At 36.5% G+C, this 19245-nt stretch overlaps 3 protein-coding genes across 7 annotated transcripts; 2 read left to right on the top strand and 1 right to left on the bottom strand.

Moving 5' to 3' along the window:
• Window positions 1-26: 26 nt before the first annotated feature.
• On the bottom strand, window positions 27-3411 carry LOC117569101 (uncharacterized). The gene is made up of 3 exons (XM_034250119.2): window positions 2851-3411; window positions 537-866; window positions 27-480 (listed from the first exon to the last, which is right to left on the bottom strand). Exons 1-3 carry the CDS (start codon window positions 2866-2868, stop codon window positions 157-159), a joined length of 672 nt encoding a protein of 223 aa, XP_034106010.1. The 5' UTR covers window positions 2869-3411; the 3' UTR covers window positions 27-156.
• A 410-nt stretch (window positions 3412-3821) lies between these two features.
• LOC117571162 (proton-coupled amino acid transporter-like protein CG1139) lies at window positions 3822-7045 on the top strand. Its single transcript, XM_034253172.2, has 9 exons — window positions 3822-3938; window positions 4330-4428; window positions 4509-4659; window positions 5262-5383; window positions 5449-5675; window positions 5885-6015; window positions 6075-6253; window positions 6322-6497; window positions 6770-7045. The coding sequence occupies exons 1-9, from the start codon at window positions 3934-3936 to the stop codon at window positions 7009-7011; spliced, it is 1332 nt and encodes a 443-aa protein (XP_034109063.1). The 5' UTR covers window positions 3822-3933; the 3' UTR covers window positions 7012-7045.
• Window positions 7046-7101: 56 nt separating this feature from the next.
• Window positions 7102-9641, top strand: LOC117571163 (proton-coupled amino acid transporter-like protein CG1139). 5 transcript variants are annotated; one of them, XR_004572420.2, is made up of 9 exons: window positions 7105-7231; window positions 7330-7389; window positions 7442-7592; window positions 7645-7766; window positions 7819-8045; window positions 8549-8679; window positions 8740-8864; window positions 9042-9156; window positions 9217-9366. XR_004572420.2 is itself a non-coding variant. In XM_034253174.2 (9 exons), the coding sequence occupies exons 1-9, from the start codon at window positions 7227-7229 to the stop codon at window positions 9474-9476; spliced, it is 1311 nt and encodes a 436-aa protein (XP_034109065.1). In that variant the 5' UTR covers window positions 7106-7226; the 3' UTR covers window positions 9477-9640. The 5 variants fall into 5 exon arrangements, 2 of the variants coding, with proteins under 2 accessions (XP_034109065.1, XP_034109066.1); XM_034253174.2 differs by having other exon boundaries at window positions 7106-7231; window positions 8740-8918; window positions 8981-9156; window positions 9217-9640; XR_004572421.2 differs by lacking the exon at window positions 9217-9366 and having other exon boundaries at window positions 7102-7231; window positions 8747-8864; window positions 9042-9135.
• Window positions 9642-19245: the final 9604 nt, after the last annotated feature.

Here is a 19245-nt window from a genome sequence, read left to right as displayed (position 1 = left end):
GCAATTGGCTAAAAATGCAGTTCAGGTACTCGAAGTGATATATTTGTGCATTTATTGTTATTGAAACGTGGAACAACAATCGTGTATGTTTCTTTTATTACGATTAAAGTGTAAAGTTTGTTAATGTAATTTTGCTTGTAATGCAATCCAACCCATTTACCCCATTGCCTTGGCCATGTCCTTAAGTGCCCCGGAGCGATGAGCGAGGCGCATTTGTCGATTAAGTATATCAAAGGTGCGGTTGTATTTGCTGCCGTATTCGTTGCGACAGATGGCGCAGAACTGCGAGCTCAAAACGTGCATAGGACTGCGAAAATAGAGGTTCTTCTGCATGGTCAGCGAGTTCTTTTTGTGTGCCATCATGTGGAGAACGATCTCCAGAATGGACAACAGCCACCACACGACAAAGCTCCAGCAGAAGAGCGTTGGGATGAGGAACAGCAAGTACGTCTTGTTGCGTTCGTAGCCCAAAATGATGTTCTATAAATCAAATATTTAGTACACACATCTTAGATTTATATTGATTTCCAGCTTACGGTGCTCACTCCATCCATTTCGATGTAATCCTCACGCTCATAGCCGGGCGTTTTAGTGGGTTGTTTGGCGGTAACATTACGCGCTTCATCGTCGCTCAGATACTTGGCTTTGACTTCGAAGTCCGCCTGATATTTGTTGGCCAGCACATTCTCGACCTCATCGCAGATGGTGCCACGCAAGAAATGGCGTGGCACATGGAAGTTGCCGTGCTTGCGATAGCGAACTTTCATCCGATCGTTGACGGGTTCGCCGGTCTCTTCGTCATATTTGGGCTGTTTGACGCGTGCTGAATCGGTGTAGAAATACTCAAACTCACCAGTTTCGCTATTCTACAACCGAACAAAATAAAAAAAAAGAATAACAAAACACGTAAAGATTAGTATAAGTTGTTTAAAGCTGATAGCAAAGTTGATAAGGACTTCTACGCTTTCTGCAACAGCTGATGGTAATGAAAATTTACATTTCAAATTTTGGCTTTGCGGTATCTCTGATCTCGATCTGAACTTGTGACACATTCTATCGTCTTTCATCCCTCTCGTTCTTAGTGTGTTGATAGAGTAGGCAATTAAATTGTATTTTTTTTTTTTTGTTAGTGTCCAAAAATAGGCGAGACATGTTTTTCCTTGATAAGACAGGCAGCCCCCAAGGGGGAATCGTGAGGCTTATACATTGCCTGCGATATGATTCTAATCGAATCGCAGAATGTGATTCATTTAACGGTATTGCGCGCAATATTTGCCAGTGAACACGAAATACTTTTTGGCATGCACCTTACCACCATCATGTTTAGAGTGATACTAAACCCGAAGAATACGAATACGAGTACTCGTTAATGGTGTTCGGTCGCTTGTCCATGCGACACAATAACATAATAATACAAATACACTACAAACAAAAAAATATAAAATAACTTATCGTTATCAGCGAGACTTGAGATACGACGACAGTGCCTGCCAGCCTTATGAAATATTTTAGAGTCGCTTATCATTTTTACATTTCTATACTCTATAGTAAGTATTATTTTGGGCAGCTTCATTGCAGCTTCATTGCCCCCAACACGAGGTCTAGCCCTTGATTGAGTTGCGTGCAAAATCTTTCCCATATGATTAATCCAATTTGACACTGAGCGGGAATGTGAGAATAAAAAAATAAAATCCAGAAGCTGCTAAGACGCAGTTCATGACATAATAATGAACAACTGGCTTTAATTATAATTATAGTTATTAAATCGGTGTCTATTTTTATATCAGACGTTGCTAGTCAATCTTGAACTGTGCTGCGTAGTGTTTCTCGATGTTTGACTAACCTAATGCACCCATGAATATATTCAATTGAGTACACTACTTGACTCGCATGCCAAGTGCTATATAAGATATTATTTCTCCTGGGTGGTCTCCCTGCCCTCGACAATGTATGAGCTTATATAATACTATCTTCCGTGATTGACTTTGACAAAAGGTACAGTCTCCCATAGGCAAGCCTCGAGAGATGTCAATCAATTTATCACTCATCGCTTTAATCTCACATCTCTCTGATCTCTAAAGTGCTGTTTACACTTTTTAGCTTGAAAATGGGACAATCGATGGTTGGTTGGTTGGTTGGTAGCTGTTGGCTTAGTGCCGAGTGTAATTACATGGTGTTAAAAGGGTACTCGAAAAAGTAATACCTGCGGCAGCTAATTTGATGACAGTTCTACGATAAAGCCATGTAATAAAGTATACATAGTAGTAGACATTGTCGTCGTTGTCGTTGTCGCTGCTGCTGTTGCTGTAACACTTAAGTGATAACGCAGTGTCAACCAATCGATAGGTTCGCATTTTGTTGCGATTATCACGCATATCAAGTATACGTCACGAGAGCGAAAGACCGAGAGCGAGAGCATGAGTTGCCATTAGTTTGTCTGGCATTTGGCAAAATAGTAAATCACAATAAAATGGTTGTTTATAGGGCGCATTTTTAAGTGAGCTTAATTACGCGCAAAGTTAAAATAAAAACAGATCCCAATAAATAGCTAGATTTAATGCCAAAAATACTCTCGGTGACCATCTCTTGCTCGCTCTTTCTCTCAGTCTCTCATTCTCTGCCTGCCTTTCGCCGTTTTGGACCACAAACCAAAAACGAGTTTTTGGCCAGACAGCGTTTAAAAATCTAAAACTGGAGCCTAATATAACGTCGAAACGAGAAAAAGGGGAAAACAATTAAACTGCTGGCGATTCAGACAATCTCTTAACTTTTATTTTATTTTATATTATTTTTTTTTTTGTTTTCGGCTGCTTTTTTGTCTATTGAGGCCAAAACGCGTTCGTTGCTCACCTTTATGGAGTATACCATGTCTGTCTGGCTAATAATTTATTGGTTTTATAGTATATGATTGTGGAGTTCTCGTTTCTGGGAATTTTGTTTTGTTTATATTGTGACTATTAGGCAGTTATTGATATTTCCCAACACACACACACGCACACACAAAGATCAAATACGCATAATAATAATATATTATTGATTGGATTATATTTGTTTTGCTAAATTTTCCGCACACTTTTCAACTGTCGTCGTTTATTTCACTTTGCCGTGAAATCAAATAGACAGCTTTGATAATAACTATTATTTTATATTATTTAATTGTTGGGTGTCAAATGAAGAACCGGTTGTTGATTGATTGAATTTAATTGCATTAACTTGTCGCTTTTTCGAATTATTTTCCATATGAAGCACATTAAATTGCGAGCACCGCGAGTATATAATAATATATATACGTATGGTATATATTTAACCTTTTCTACTGGCCTGATGCCGTTGCTATAGCTTTTATTGTATTTTTTCACGCGCACGACAATAATGGGAAACGCGGCGATTACACGTCTGTTGTGGACAGTTTTTCGATGAAGAATGAGCGACAAAGCAACAAATAAAAACAAAAACCAAAACCTTAACTCGTTTTGGCACTGTTAACGCATTAAGAGCGGCAAAGCTCTCTCTCTGTCTCGCTCTCGCTCTCGCTCTCTTTATCGAGATCCCACGCAAGCTGCTTAGCTTTGAGCTTTTAGAACAGAATGGTTGCTGTCTCGGCTAGCTCACTTAGCTTTTGTATTGTGCTTTCGTTACACTTGATCTTCAAAGTCAGGGTTTATTACGTATACGCCAGGTGAATCAAAGTTCAGCTATGATGATGGTATTTTTATTCCCTTTGGATTTCTGTGTTATCTAGATCTAGATTAGAGTTGTGCACATTTCACAGGCCTTAAGCTACTTCGACGTGCATTTGCAATTTAGTAGCTGCTCGTCGGTCTCCTCGCTCGGTTGTGCCTTCAGAAATACTCGTGATCCTCGCTGTTAATCCTAGTCTACATTTTTATCTTGTGTGTGATAAACGATTTATGTGCAGTCGAGTAGCTGACAATGCAGTGAGTAAATTAAACAACTCAAGTCATTAAGTCACAAACTCTTAGCTAACTGTTGAGCAAACAGAGATGACAGAAGCGACAGACAAAGAGTCAGCTCTTCGAGTTGTTTGTTCTCGTATATTATTATTTTTTGGTAGAACAATTGCTGCTGTCTTTCGTTTGTAATGTTAGTTAATGACAACAACCTTCCATAAAAGACATTAGCAATTAACACTGTACGCTGTATGTACTGCCACAGCAGTATATACTGATTACCTCCGATTATAAAGTTTAACAACTGTTTTGTTCCTTGAGGGCAATAAAATCAACACACGCAATCTGACATAATGACGCTCTCGATTAATGGGTGTTGTAAAAATCCAAACTAATGTGAATTAAATGCTTATCTTAGAGCCGATATCAAAAATGAGTCCATGGTGTACCCCACGAAGCCAACCATATCAGATGATTACGATCCTCACAAGCATCGCAATGTGAAAAATCCCACAAAGTAAGGAACGCAACATAATTACTTGACATCTACAAAAATAGAATTATCTCCATGATCTTTACTTTCTTCTATTTTTTAAGCAACTGGCAAACATTTGCCCACTTTTTGAAGGCGTCCGTTGGCACCGGAGTGCTGGCTATGCCAAGTGCTTTTGCCCATGCGGGTTATGTGAATGGTATTATCTTGACTCTGATCATTGGTGGGTTGGCTCTTTACTGTCTGCACATATTGGTGAGTTGACTTGCTCAAAATTGTAGAAAATTTTAATGCATAGTTCAATTTTATTCACTTTGTTTACGCTTGTATTAAAAAAAATAACGTTCTTTTTTATTTATTTACAATTTATTAAACTACGTTTTAAAAAATAAAAATGTCGATCTAAACATTATTGACTTCACTTAAGTACACATTTCTCATGTGTAGAACATGTACTTTAGACACTTTACTTTTATACCAAAAAACTGCACACTTTATTTGTTATATATATAAATTTATTTGCCAATACTTTCCTTCACAAAATTAATTTATTATCGCAACACAAATTGTAAATTAAAACATTCATAAAGAAAAAACTTTTGTGGTTCTTTTGCACATCCAAAAATATATATTCATTTTAATCATGTTTTACATTAAGTGCAGAATCTGTACTATTCAATAATCACACTTTAACAAGTAGATAAAGTATATATTTAAATATTTTTATCAGCAATCGATAAGTGCACATGTAGCTAGATAAAGTTAGATAGATATAATCTCTTTTCGATATACATGGAGATAATAAATTTGTCTTTTTATTGTCAATAATCTTTTTATTACTTCCGTTTACTTATCAGATCAGCTGCATGTATTTGTTATGCAAACGTCAGCGAGTGCCCTACGTCAGCTTCTCGGAAGCCATGAAACTAGGTCTGCAGCAAGGTCCACCTTTTTTGCGCTGTCTGGCTCCAATTGCCACGTGAGTCAATTGTTGCATTCATATCTTAATTATCTTATCAGCCATTTTGTATTTCTCTCTCTCAGTCCTTTTGTGGATGGTTTTTTGGCTTTCTATCACTTTGGCATCTGCTGCGTTTACGTCGTTTTTATTGCGGAGAGCATCAAGCAGCTGTTTGATGAATACGTCGTCGTATGGGATGTACGCTTGCACATGTGCTTGCTGATCGTGCCACTTTTGCTGATCTTTAGCATAAGAAATCTCAAACTACTTGCGCCATTTTCTAGTGCTGCCAATTTGCTGCTCTTTGTGGGTGAGTTAAGATTAAAGTATTTGTTTTAGTCATAAATATGTTTTCGATCACTAGATAAAGTACTATTATTATAGTCGTAAAAATAGAGTTTAAACTGATTACGTCACTCATTGATCTACCTTCAATTGGCTTGGAAATTTTTAATAACACTTTTATATTACTTTATGACATTATTTTGATAATTACAAGAATTTTGTTTACTACCTTAGGCTTTGGAATTGTACTGTATTATATTTGTACGGATTTACCACCGCTCAGTGAACGGGAAGCCTTTGAAGATTATAAAAAGTTTCCTACATTTTTTGGCACTGTGCTTTTTGCACTGGAAGCGGTGGGCGTGGTAAGTTTAACTGCCATTAGCAGTAATTGCATTTATTATCTGTGCATTCCTTCCGCTAGATCTTGGCTATCGAGGAGAACATGGCAACACCTCGTGCCTATGTGACGCCTTGTGGCATCATGAACTGGGGCATGGCCATTGTGTTAAGCTTGTATGTGTTCCTTGGATTCTTTGGCTACTGGAAATATGGTGATGAGGCAATGGGCAGCGTTACCTTAAACATACCACAGACAGAAGTGTAAGCTTTATTCACAATATTACTCATACGCATAGTAATGTATACTAATTGGATACATTCTTCCGCAGCATGGCGCAAGTGGTGAAGATCTTTTTCGCCATCACCACATATATTTCCTATGCGCTACAAGGTTATGTCACAGCACACATCTTGTGGAGCAAGTATCTAAGCAAACGTATTAAGGACATCTCAAAGCATACGCTCTATGAGCTCCTCTTTCGAGCTGTGATTGTGCTGCTCACTTGTAAGTATTACACAACCTATTATCTATTATCTATTATCTATTATCTATTATCTATTATCTATTATCTATTATCTATTATCTATTATCTATTATCTATTATCTATTATCTATTATCTATTATCTATTATCTATTATCTATTATCTATTATCTATTATCTATTATCTATTATCTATTATCTATTATCTATTATCTATTATCTATTATCTATTATCTATTATCTATTATCTATTATCTATTATCTATTATCTATTATCTATTATCTATTATCTAGTCTTGTGTGCCATTGCCATTCCGGATCTCTCTTTGTTCCTATCGCTCGTGGGATCTTTCTGCCTCTCTATCCTGGGCCTCATCTTTCCGGCTTTGCTGCAAATCTGTGTACAATACGAACAGGGCTATGGACCTTTTCGCATCAGACTGGTGATCAATATGTTGTTGTTAATCTTCGGTTTCTTTGGCGGAATTATCGGCACTTATGTTAGCATCGTCGATATTGTGGAGGCTTTGTCTTAGAATTAATTTATGTTAGTTACTTAGCAATATTTTAAGCACTGTGGCGAATGAGTAAATGTAAAAAAAATTAGTAGGTTTTTCGTTTTGTTTATTCTCATTTTTATGAATTAAAATATATTTTGAAAACTGAATAAATTTTTTGTTTTATTTCGATGCTCCATTTGAATTAAATTCTTTAGTTATTTTATCGTTATTACTCTAAATTTTAAGTTATTATGAAGTGAGTAAACACGCCAGCATTTAATTCAATAATGACAAGACGACAGAAGCAGATCCATAAATACTTTTCTAAAATAAAATTTGTAATTTCAATTTTAGGAATGATTCTAATGATGATTATGATCCCCACGAGCATCGCGATGTTAAGAAACCCACAAAGTACGTAAAAAGTCAGTTATACACAGCCTAATCCTATATAATTCCCGTCCAGCAATTGGCAAACGATGGTGCATTTCTTGAAGGCTTCAGTTGGCACTGGAGTGCTGGCCATGCCCAATGCTTTCGCCCATGCTGGATATTTGAATGGCAGCATCTCGACTGTGATCCTTGGCTGCATAGCTCTATATTGTCTCCACATTTTAGTAAGTTCTCTAGTTTGCTATTAAATTGGTTTTAAATTCTATTTTTTTGCAGCTCGGATCCATGTATATTCTATGTAAGCGCAAGCGAGTGCCCTACATCAGCTACTCGGAGTGCATGGAAATTGGTTTAAAGGAGGGTCCGCCCATATTTCAATGCTTGATTCCACTTGCCACGTAAGACGCTTGTTTTAACCTTCTTTAAACAGAATTTTAAACTCACTCCTAGCCCGATAGTGGATGGATTTCTGGCCTTCTATCATTATGGCATCTGTTGCATTTATGTGGTGTTTATGGCGAGCAACATCAAACAGGTTGTCGACCATAATCTCATCGTGTGGCCAGTTCGGACTCACATGTGCTTTCTGGTTATTCCGCTTTTACTCATCTTTAGCATCAGGAATCTCAAGTTACTCGCTCCCTTTTGTGCGGCTGCCAATATTCTGCTCCTTTTCGGTGAGTCAAATTTGGGAATTTTTATCTACTTTACTACAAACTATATACAGTAGATACTAGAAGCAGTTTGCGAATTGATTAAATAAGAGTAGAATGGCATCCATGCAAAATGATATATAATGATAATGATTACCTATTTACATTTTAAGTATTATTGATTAACTTTATATGGAACAAGTGTTGGTGGTACAAGCGTTGAATTTTACATAGCAATACTATAAATTTTTATAAGTGATTAGCTTTAATTTCAACAAATGAAATAATAAATCAAATTCTTATCCGCAGAACTGGTAAACCACCAAATGTTTGGTTAGTGCAAAAAAGTCAAATTAAGTTTTTAAAAATTTGATATATAAGATGTATGCATGATAAGCTTTTACAATTCGCAAGTTTTTATATAATCATTTTAAAATTTCAAGCCACTATTGCTGATATCATATTATTTAGTGTGTTTACTATAAGTTTTGCTTACTAAACCATAAATATTTATATCTTGCCTAAAGGTCTATCCATTGTAATGTATTATATTTGCACTGAGTTGCCTCCTTTAAGTGAACGAGAAATGCTTGTGGATATCAGACAGATGCCCGTCTTTTTCGGTACTGTTCTCTTTGCTTTAGAAGCTGTGGGCGTGGTAAGTTTAATTTTAATTATTAATTAGTTCTTTCTTTGTACTATGACTAACTTCTTTCAGATCTTAGCTATTGAAGAGAATATGGCCACACCAAAGTCCTATGTTACCCCGTGTGGCATCATGAACTGGGGCATGGCCATTGTGCTGACTTTGTATGCAACAATCGGATTCTTTGGCTATTGGAGGTACGGTAATGAGGTATTGGGCAGCGTTACACTCAACATACCGCAAACAGATATGTAAGGAGCGCAGTCAAAAAATATTACGTATACGTTACATGTTTTTTTTTCTCTCTATGTAGCTTGCCGCAGTGTGTGAAGATATTATTTGCAGTCACAACATATATTTCATATGCATTGCAGGGTTATGTTGCGGCCAACATTATTTGGAACAAGTATTTGATTAAACATTTCCCAGATGAATCCAAGCATACGAGATACGAACTCATTATGCGCGCAGTAATTGTGATTCTGACCTGTAAGTCACTTAAATTAATTTTAATGTTTAAATTGAATTGTATTAATTGTTTAATTTCAGTTCTTGCTGCGGTTGCCATACCGGATCTTGGACTCTTCTTGTCGCTGGTCGGGGCATTATGTCTCTCTATATTGGGACTTATGTGCCCGGCTTTGCTGCAAATCTGTATTCAATACGAACAGGGTTACGGGCGTCTAAAGTATAAGCTGGTGATTAACATATTGCTATTTATGTTCGGCGCTTTCGGCGGTTTTGTGGGTACTTTTGTCAGTGTCGAAGAGATTATTGATACATATGCCTGCAATAAGGCAGAGATATGAGTATTTTTAGACAATTGGATATATATTTTTTAAATTTATAGATTATGCAATGCAATGTATTCATAAATGAAAGCAACGAGTTCGAGTAGGTAGGAATTGAATGTAGAGACAAAGTACAAAATTTCCTTTATAATTTCACATCGACATTCTGATATACAATAAAAAATAGATTTCTTATGAGTTTCTTATATATTTATTTAGTTAAAGCATTTAGTAGTAGTTAAAAATTCAATATAGAGATAAATCAAATAAATTTAACGGATTAATAAAACAAGAAACCTGAGATCATCTTATGACTTTCCAATCTGTTTTGTATATTTCAAAACTATAAATTCACTTAAGCAGTGTATGATTTAATGAACTCAACAAGTTTGCGAAATATATTAAGTATGCTATACCAATTAAAAGTATAGATAATGACAATAAATTCTACGCCTTAATTGTTTATATATTTGAATCTATATAAATATAATTTAGCCAGCAATAATAACTCCTGGGCGATGAAATATGATTAGGTAAAAAACTCTATTATTTATTAATCAAAGTATCTAGTTCGAGTTAATTATAAAATAGGTATTTAATGTAGAGATAATATGAAATATGCACATAATAAGATAAGAAATAATGCATAGATATGAGTTTGGAAGATATTTCGAAAACTGTAAATTACAGACTAAGAAATGCATTTATTTGTAAATTCACTTCGAGGTAAATATTAAATGTTACCTTGCAATCAAATACAGATATAATGTCAATAATTTGTTCAACTTAGGGTTCATCTAACATTTATGTACATTTATTTAGTAGGATTAAGTTATTTATAAGCTGTTTTTCTGCTAAATTGCATCATAAGCATTCAGTTTGGGTTAAACATTGTGTGAAGAAATATAAAGCAATTAAATGTAGAGAAAATATGATACAAAAAATTATGAAGATAATATTTCCATAGTTATGAGTTTGACAGATATTTGTACACCTGAAAATTATAGGTTGATTAGTTTATATCGTAATCAACGTATCTAGTTGGAGTTAAATTTTAATTACTTAATCACATCCAAAAGACAGACAATAAACACAAATTTCTAAGTTTGGTAGGTAATTGGAGACTACAAAGATTATAGATGACATCTTATTTGAGTTTCACATTAAATAATTGATGACAAATGCATGTAGTATAAAATTAAGATATAATAAGAAATGCATTAATGTTGATTAGTAGCTTATTAGGTATTTGAATACCATAAAATTATAGATAAAGCAATGTGCAACCATTAATGTGAATTATACTTACCGACAATGTGAATGGTGTGTTTTCTGTTTGGTTTTAATGTGCATTACGATAATTTGCTGCTCTGATGATATTGCTCTTCTTGAACTAGCGCAGCATGGACATTATTAACGTTTCCCTCGATGCCTAATGTTTGCCGTTAAATGCTAATACTGATAGTGAATGGGGGCGTGGGGGTGGAGTGGGTGCACTCATAATTGAGCGCATGCAGCGTGTCGTGGCACAGTTCAGTTGAGTTCGGTTCGGTGCATGTGGCGTATGCGTAATCTAGCGTTTGCCTCGCCATGTGGCTTATGCAAATCATGCCGCTTGTGGCCTGCATATGTCATTTGGCCGCTGGTTTTGCTGCTGTATTTGGCCCATTTGGTCTGTTTATTCGGTATGGCCTGCTAATTATTGCCACGCCTGCCGCCTGCCTGCGTACAAGCCAATGGTCATGACAGCAGCAACAGTGCCGTCGAAAACGGGGTCAAAAGTCGAGCAGTCCAGCAGTCCAGCAGTCGAGGCGAGTCGAAATTCTTTTTAACTTTAATTAAAAGCTAAACTTTGCGGCAAATGTGGCAAGTTGCTGCTGAAGTATGCAGGCGTCTTTCTACCTTGTCCGACAAATTTGCCCTGCAGCTGATGGTGCTGATAGTCAGACAGACGCGTCAGACATGGTCACGTGCTGCTGTTGCTGCTGCTGCAAATGCAACGAACTGTAATTAAATGCAACCGCAATTAACACAAAAGCGCCCGCAGGTCAGAACGGCTTTACTGTCTCTGTGTATAGTATGTTGCCCTCTCCTCTCTCTCTCTCTCTCCTACCGAATTTCTGAGCAGACGTTGCTCTGGCGCATTTTATTTACAATGTTTTGAACACAGGTTCCTGTCGACATTGCTTTTGCTCCCTTGTCTCCAGGTGCTGCTGCTGCTGCTCCTCACACGTTGTATTCTCTGTCGACCCTTGTAATGTTACATTGCAATGTGCATTGGCAATGGCAATGCCTGGCGGCCATAAGCAGAAGCCAAAAACAAGCAAGAAAGATACGGTCGAGTATGCTGGACTGTGAGATACCTGCTATCCATTGTCAATAAAAGCAAAACAGTGCGGTGTTCATTTAAAAATATACCAAATTAATATGCCGCAAATATATACTAATGTTTACTGAAGTACTACATTCTAAATATATTTGATATGCATGAAAATCAAGCAATGCGGTATTATTCTTAAAGTATACTAAACAATATACCACAAAATACTAAAATTATCCCTAATGCAATATCGATAAATACTAAATTTGAAATATACCAGAACTGTGTGGTATTAATTTTAAAATATACCATATTAATATGACACAAAATACTAAAAATATATAGAAGAAAAATATGCAGAATATATCAGAATACCATACGAATAAAAGTAAAACAGTGCAACATTACTTTTAAAATATACCAAATTAGTATACCGCAAAAATACTAAAAAGGTGAAGTACTACATTTGAAATATACCATATGAATAAAAGCTGAACAGTGCAGTATTAAATTAAAAATTTATCAACTATACTAATACAGCAAAAAAATATACTAAAGATTATATTTGGTATAATTATAGTACAGGCATAAAACTATAATACCCTTTGACCCTATGGGTAGCGGGTATAACGAGGGCTGCTTGCAAGCGAAGCAACTTCGCACACACGTAGCTTTGGATGGTCAACTGCTTGAGCTGCCCTCGCTGCGGCGTGTGTTGAATTGCCGTTTTGCTTTGTACGTTTAATTACTCTTTTGACGGAAATAACACAACATTCGTTTTAAAAATGGCAACAAAATAGGAATTGCAGTCAGCTCGCAGTCTGCAAAGCATTCAAAGAGTGCAACTCTCTGCCTTCCTTTTTGATGCTGCTGCTGCGCTTAAATTTCCGCCACAGCTGCTGACAATTTAAATAGATGAGAATCAAAGACCTGGTTCTTCCTTTCTGGAAAGGGAGCAGAGCGTTTCCTCCCACCCATAGAATCACTTTTCTTTGAGCTCTGTGAGGCAAATTAAATGACAAGTTTACTTGTTTGGCCTGTTGAGTTTTTGTGTTTTGCTATTGCCATTCGACATTGCGTTGGCATTCGAGTCATTTGCCGTTTGAGCATTTTAATTATATTTGTGCAGGGCAGCGCAAAGTTGGCCTCCTTCCCCTCTCAGTTGACGGCGCGAGCTTTTAGTGTTTCCGGGCAGTTGGGCGCTGTTTCTTCTCGTCTCTGATGGGAGGGAAATTGAATTACGCACAATGCTAGGTAAACACATGGTCATTGCATTTGATGATGAAACTGAAAAGATCTACACGGCTCGGCCCACGCAACAAAATGTATGCGTAAAAGTTAATTAGAAAATGGCCTGAATACGCGTTCCCTTCGTTTCAGCAATATTTCATTTCAATTTCATTCAGCTTTGCATTAAATTTACCCTGGCAGCTGGTACAATATTATATACATGTTACACGCAGCACAGATTGTTCAATTTGCAAGCTTGTTTGATCAAAACTCATTTATTGCCATAGAAATACATCAATCTATCTATCCGTCTATCTATGCTCCCTCCCTCTCTCTCCCTTTCTCTCTCTCTCTTTCGCTTATTCATAGTGTTTTCAGCAAACAGTTTGCACGTAATTTATACGTATACTTAATATATATATTATATAGCTGTTTACTGTATGTCGAACAAACAGCGTTGAATATTGCTGGCATATTCAACAAATTTGCAGCTATTGTTTGTTGTTGGCCCGCTCGCTGTTCGCAACGTTCTCGAATTTTTCCCGCTGCAGTCGAAAATTTGTGTTGCATACTTTGTGGCGCATGCAAACTGAGATTTATATTAAAATCGTTTAAAAAGTTGCAAACAATACATATATTTTATGTGCTTCGCATCAATTTACAATGAAAGTTGTTGCGCAAAATTGTGCAGATTTTAAATTGTCAGCGACTAAGCACATTTTACTGAAATTCTGCATTTTCTGTCAGAGTTTATTATATTGCAAAGACTTTATCCTTTTGGCATTTGATAAAAAGCGTATTCTAATTAATTTGTATACCCGTCCCCATAGAAGAAAGTAGGGTAGCATATCTCTGTGCCTCCAGTAAATGTGTGTAACAGATGGAGGCAATTCCGACACTATAAAGTATATGTTCTTGATCGGTACCCATAGCCTACTATAATAGATAGACTATAATAAATAGATAAAGCATACCCGCATATCGAAAAAAAAAAAAAATAAATCGAATAGCAAGTAAGTAAATAATAAATCGTAATTAAAGATGTAAGGATTGCTAAAAATGTGGTTGCGATCAGATAAAAATTGTAGAAGTATTTCAAAATTTTTTTTATATGACAAAAAATAGAAGTCTGGTATTTTATGTACTCTATAGTATATTTTAAATGTAATAGTTAACCGTCATACGATATATAGGCTTCGGTATAATTAGCCTTTGATATGTCTTGAACGTTATAGTATATCAATATATCTAACTATATAATAACTATAGCCTACCGTATATTTAGATTCAGGTCAGTATATTCCAGTAAGTAAATTGACAATATTTTAAGAATAATACTACTATTTAGCATTTATTTAAATTAGGTAGCGCGTATCTTACAGTCGAGCACTTTCGACCTTAACTTTCCAATTTGTTTTGTATAAGCCTTCGCAAATATAAATCGTTATAATTATGTCTTATTTAAATTGGAAAATGCTTGGCATTTGCATTCAGTACTTTGCCAAAAATTCTCCGAGTTTCATTTGTCGCCTTTAATAAGCTGTAATTTGGCAAATGGAGTACAATTGGGTTTGTCTATATTCAGTGGGGAGTCATTTGAGTAGAACTAAGCCCGGGAGCTTATCTCGTTCACAGTGTTCACAGTGTCTAATCGCATGCCATTCCACCTTTTGCACTCATTTTGGCTTTTCAAAATGTGTTTGCATATTTGCTCATTTAGCCTGGCAAGTGCTTAATTTTCGTGCTCGCAAATGATTCATTTTTATTCATTTAACCAATTTTAGACGCAGATAGAGAGACGAAGAGGGGTGGAGTGGGAGTGAGAGTATGTGGGGAAGCCTAACTAACCATCATGGCAAATGAGGGAAAAAGCCGAGTACAGAGGCGCGCAGCCTCTTGGCAATTTGTTTGGTTGCTTGTAACAACTGAACCGCCGTTATCTGTGCATGTGTGTGCCGCATCAAAATGATTTATTTTACGCAACGCTAAGCATACACACACACAAAAACATACACACAGAGAGACCGCGTGGAAAATCAGGCAACAATGACGACAAGCGTCGCATCGCATTGTTTTGTATGTGGCAGGCGGCATTTGGTTGTTTCGTTTCGTTACGTTGAGGTTTTCGCTGTATTTATTCTGCAGCAGACGCGACTCTGCAGCCACCTAATGCCCATCATCACCTTCTGCAGACCGAGAGCAGAGAGCAGAGAGAGAGAGAGAGCGAGACTGACTGTCAATGACGAGCAGCATCGCCAGAGTTTGGCTATGAATAAATAACGAACACACCGGCAATGGCAATGGTAACGAGGTGTACACTGAAAAAAATAACATCTTCTTTAATCATGAACATTTATGTTAAAAATTGTGTTCTCAAAATAAGTTTACTTGATGGTCAAATTATTAAAATTATGTACATTAATGCTTAATTATCAAAATAAGACATAAAATACCAGATTTAGGTTACGGAACTCTCCAACTCATAAAAATTCCTTTATAGTTATTAGCTAGTTTTCAGAGGGTTCGTTCATCGCTCAGTTAGTCGCGAAACATTCTTCACTGTAGTCTGTTAGAGAAAATAAATAAGTACTTTGTAAGTAGAGTGTAAAATATTTATAATTAACAGAATGTGCTTATTAAATAATATATTAATAAACGGCATAATTCGGAGTGTCAGGAAAAAAGTAAGTTACCCATTTTCAATAAATAGAAAAGTAATGCGATATTATTCTTAAAATATACCAAATTAATATATTGAAAGAATACTAAACTATAGCAAAGGCTTCAACACATATCATCAAATACAAAATATTCCAGATTTATTTTATTTATAACAACTTGTTCTTAAATCAAATGTTCTTGATATCAAGATGTGTTTTCCACCTTCAAGACTTTTACTATATGTTCGCGACGCACTTTTTAAAAAAGGATTTTTAGTAGTAAGCGCAAAATCTTAATTTTAAAACATTTTTTTTTCAGTGTAGAACAGGAATGAATAGGATAGTGGGTGAAAGGGAAAGAGTCTGCAGGCAGCTTGGCATGTTGTTGCATGTGATTTATGCTGAGAATACATGAAACTAAAATAGGCGCCGGGCTTCAAAACATTGATTGTTGCTAATGTGGCCAAAAAAGGGCTCCGACTGCCACGCCCCCAACTCTCACGCTCTCTGTCTGCCACTCGACATATTCCTCTGCGGCGTGCGCAATTGTGGCCGTCATTTTAGCTTTCGCTTTAGCTTTAGCATGATAACAGATAAACACAGCAACAGCAACAGCAACCGAAACCGAAACAGACACAGATGTATGTACATACATATATGTGGGGAAGGAAGATAAAAAGGTCGAGCAGCTGCCTCGAGCGCTGCTTGTTGTACGCTCTGTCTGTACGCTCTGGGTCGCTGCAGGTGCGTTAAACATTTATGAGCGCCAAAACGCAGATTTTATTGAGGCAGTTCGCTGGGCGCACACCGCAAAAATTGTTATAAACGCCCATGCATAATTCATAAAGTTAAAGTGACCCCGTTGCGTATACGCAATAATCATACGCCATGCCGCACACGACAGCAGCAAAAAAAAAGCAGTAGCAAAGAAAAGGCCTCGACAACAGACCCTCGATATTTGTATGCCCTTGGTGGGCTATTTAACGAATTGCCGCCACGGGAGGTTTATTAGATCTTCAGCTAGCTGCAAGTACAGCCAAGGCAAGTGCTTTGAATTTATTGTATAATTGAAATTGAATGGCAAAGCCAAAGCCATTGTCATAACTATAAATATTTAAAAAGGCTCGATGAAAAATATTGAAAATATAAAAATTTATATAAATGCAAAATTGATGATTCAATTAAGAAAAGTCAAAATAGCTACAAAAATATATTTCTAAAAATCAAATGCAAACAAGACTTAGTGAATTAACGAAAAATAATCAACAAAGTTAAATCAAATGCATAAATAAATTGATGAAAAATATTTTGCAAATTCGCATGCAATTCGAATTCAATTTTACGGGTAAATTTTTATTTTTGGCAGCTTTGCCAAAATTATTTATGCATGTGTATTTAATGTCTTTACAGCTATTTCATGTGGTCAATCGCCATGGCATGGAGCATAATCCCATTGCTACCACCAACAAGTAAGAAAGCTACAGTCGAGTGTGCTCGACTATGCGATACCCGTTACACAGTTTGGGTGAAAGCAAAATAGTTCGGTATTCATTTTCAAATATACCAAATAAATATATTATAAAATACTAAAAAAAACAAAGGTAATTTGATATATCGATGAAGTTCTATTGTCGAAATATACAATGTGATTAAGAGCAAAACAGTGCGGTGTTATTCTTAAAAAATACCAAACAATATACCGTAAAAATACTAACAAGTAAGAAATCTTCAGTCGAATGTGCTCGACTGTGAGATACCCGTTACACAGTTTGAGTGAAAGCAAAATAGTTCGGTATTCATTTTAAAATATACCAAATAAATATACTGTAAAATACTAAAAAATTAAAAACTATCGAGGAAGTTCTATTTTCGCAATATATACAATATGATTAAGAGCAAAACAGTGCGGTGTTATTCTTAAAAAATACCGAACAATATACCGTAAAAATACTAACAAGTAAGAAATCTTCAGTCGAGTGTGGTCGATTGTAAGATACCCGCTACACAGTTTGAGTAAAAGCAAAACAGTGCGGTATTATTCTTAAGATATACCAAAAAGTATACTGCAAAAAATACTAACAAGTAACAAAGTTACAGTCGAGTGTATTCTATTGCTACCCATGTTCAATTAAAGCAAAAAAGTTCGGCAAATTAATATACCACAAAAATACTAAATATGCATAAAAAGGCTATATTTGATATATCGATAAAGTATTATTCGAGATATACCATATATGTACATAGGTCAAAAATACCATTTATATTTGCGAAGGCGGAGGCGAGCTTGGTAAAAATTTGAATTAAACTTGATCTTGCAGTCCAAAATTATAGCTATATCTCTTTTAAGTCTATGAGATTTAGGTTTTCATAAGGACAAACAAATGGACATAGTCGACGCTGATCAAGAATGTCTCCATCTGCCTGTTACATACATTTCCTGTCGGCACAAAATGATAATACCCTTCTTCCTTATGGGTAGCGGGTATACAAATATCAGCACGTTCGGCCATAAACTCTTCAAATGGTTTCGTGTTTGGTATTTTTGCCTAATTGCGGCCAAAGCGTTTAGCTCTCAAAATGGTTTTTTGGATAATTGCCAAAGAGCGAGAAGACTGACAGGCAGTCATGTATGTATGTATGTGTGAGTGAGGTTATGTGTATGTGTGTGTGTGTGTTGTATTTGTGATAGTGTGGTAATAATATTATAGCCAGAGGAAGCAAGTGAAATGCTTGAAATGTTCAACTGACAAGCAATGAAAGTTAGCGTCATCAACAACATCGTCATCGTCATCATCATCGTCATCGACAGTGCGACATTGACGTGCATGATGAGCAACTGACATGTCATGCCAATGGAGTGGGAGCTGAAGTGGGACATGGAGACGGAGACGGAGAGCCGCACTTGGAATGTCAACGCTTCAGCTTTTAGCAGCGGGTGAGAGTTTGGTGTCAAGCACTTTTGCCTAAACCCATAATTTATGCCGCATGTTTGCCATAACTCAATGGCAAGCGACTGCGGCGAACGAAGGAGGAGAGCGAAGGAGAGCACAGGATATGTCTTCTTTAGCCTTAACGCTGAGCTCGCGCTATGTGGTTGATGAGCAGCAATCGATAAATGCGAGTGCGAGTACTCACATGATTCGTTCTTCTTCTCTGTCTCCATTCTTCGTTGCCTTTTGTCATGGCTGCGCGTTTCTTTTTTTTGTCGCCGATTGAGCGAACAATTGTTAGATGACGCCCAAGATGAATGTCCTGCAATTGTGTGCGCATTGCTTGCCATTTGTTTGGCAGCTCCAAACAGATTTACACCATCACATCCCACGAGCAGAGAACTGATAACGCAGCCACAGCCACAGCCACAGCAGAGAAAGCATTTGACAATGCTATCAGTAGACAACCGACTGGCGACAAATCGTCGAGGGGATGCTTGTAAAAGTCTCTGGAATGAGTTGCATTTGAGTTCAGTTCAGTGCAGTGCACTTAACATTATCCTGGGCACATTAATAATTATGGTTATGGGATTTCGAAAGCATGTTAATGGCCATTCAAATCGATTTTCATTTGATATTTCACATTT

This window comes from Drosophila albomicans, chromosome 3 (genome assembly GCF_009650485.2).
Source record: "Drosophila albomicans strain 15112-1751.03 chromosome 3, ASM965048v2, whole genome shotgun sequence".
NCBI lineage: Eukaryota > Metazoa > Arthropoda > Insecta > Diptera > Drosophilidae > Drosophila > Drosophila albomicans.
This window is presented reverse-complemented; position numbering and strand designations above follow the sequence as displayed.

Coding starts and splice junctions, on each gene's coding strand:
- LOC117569101 (XM_034250119.2), bottom strand. Junction 481..536: donor AAATGGATGGAGTGAGCACC/GTAAGCTGGAAA, acceptor TTTGATTTATAG/AACATCATTTTGGGCTACGA.
- LOC117571162 (XM_034253172.2), top strand. Junction 5,676..5,884: donor CAATTTGCTGCTCTTTGTGG/GTGAGTTAAGAT, acceptor TTACTACCTTAG/GCTTTGGAATTGTACTGTAT. Junction 6,498..6,769: donor TGTGATTGTGCTGCTCACTT/GTAAGTATTACA, acceptor TCTATTATCTAG/TCTTGTGTGCCATTGCCATT.
- LOC117571163 (XM_034253174.2), top strand. Junction 8,919..8,980: donor AACATACCGCAAACAGATAT/GTAAGGAGCGCA, acceptor CTCTCTATGTAG/CTTGCCGCAGTGTGTGAAGA. Junction 9,157..9,216: donor AGTAATTGTGATTCTGACCT/GTAAGTCACTTA, acceptor GTTTAATTTCAG/TTCTTGCTGCGGTTGCCATA.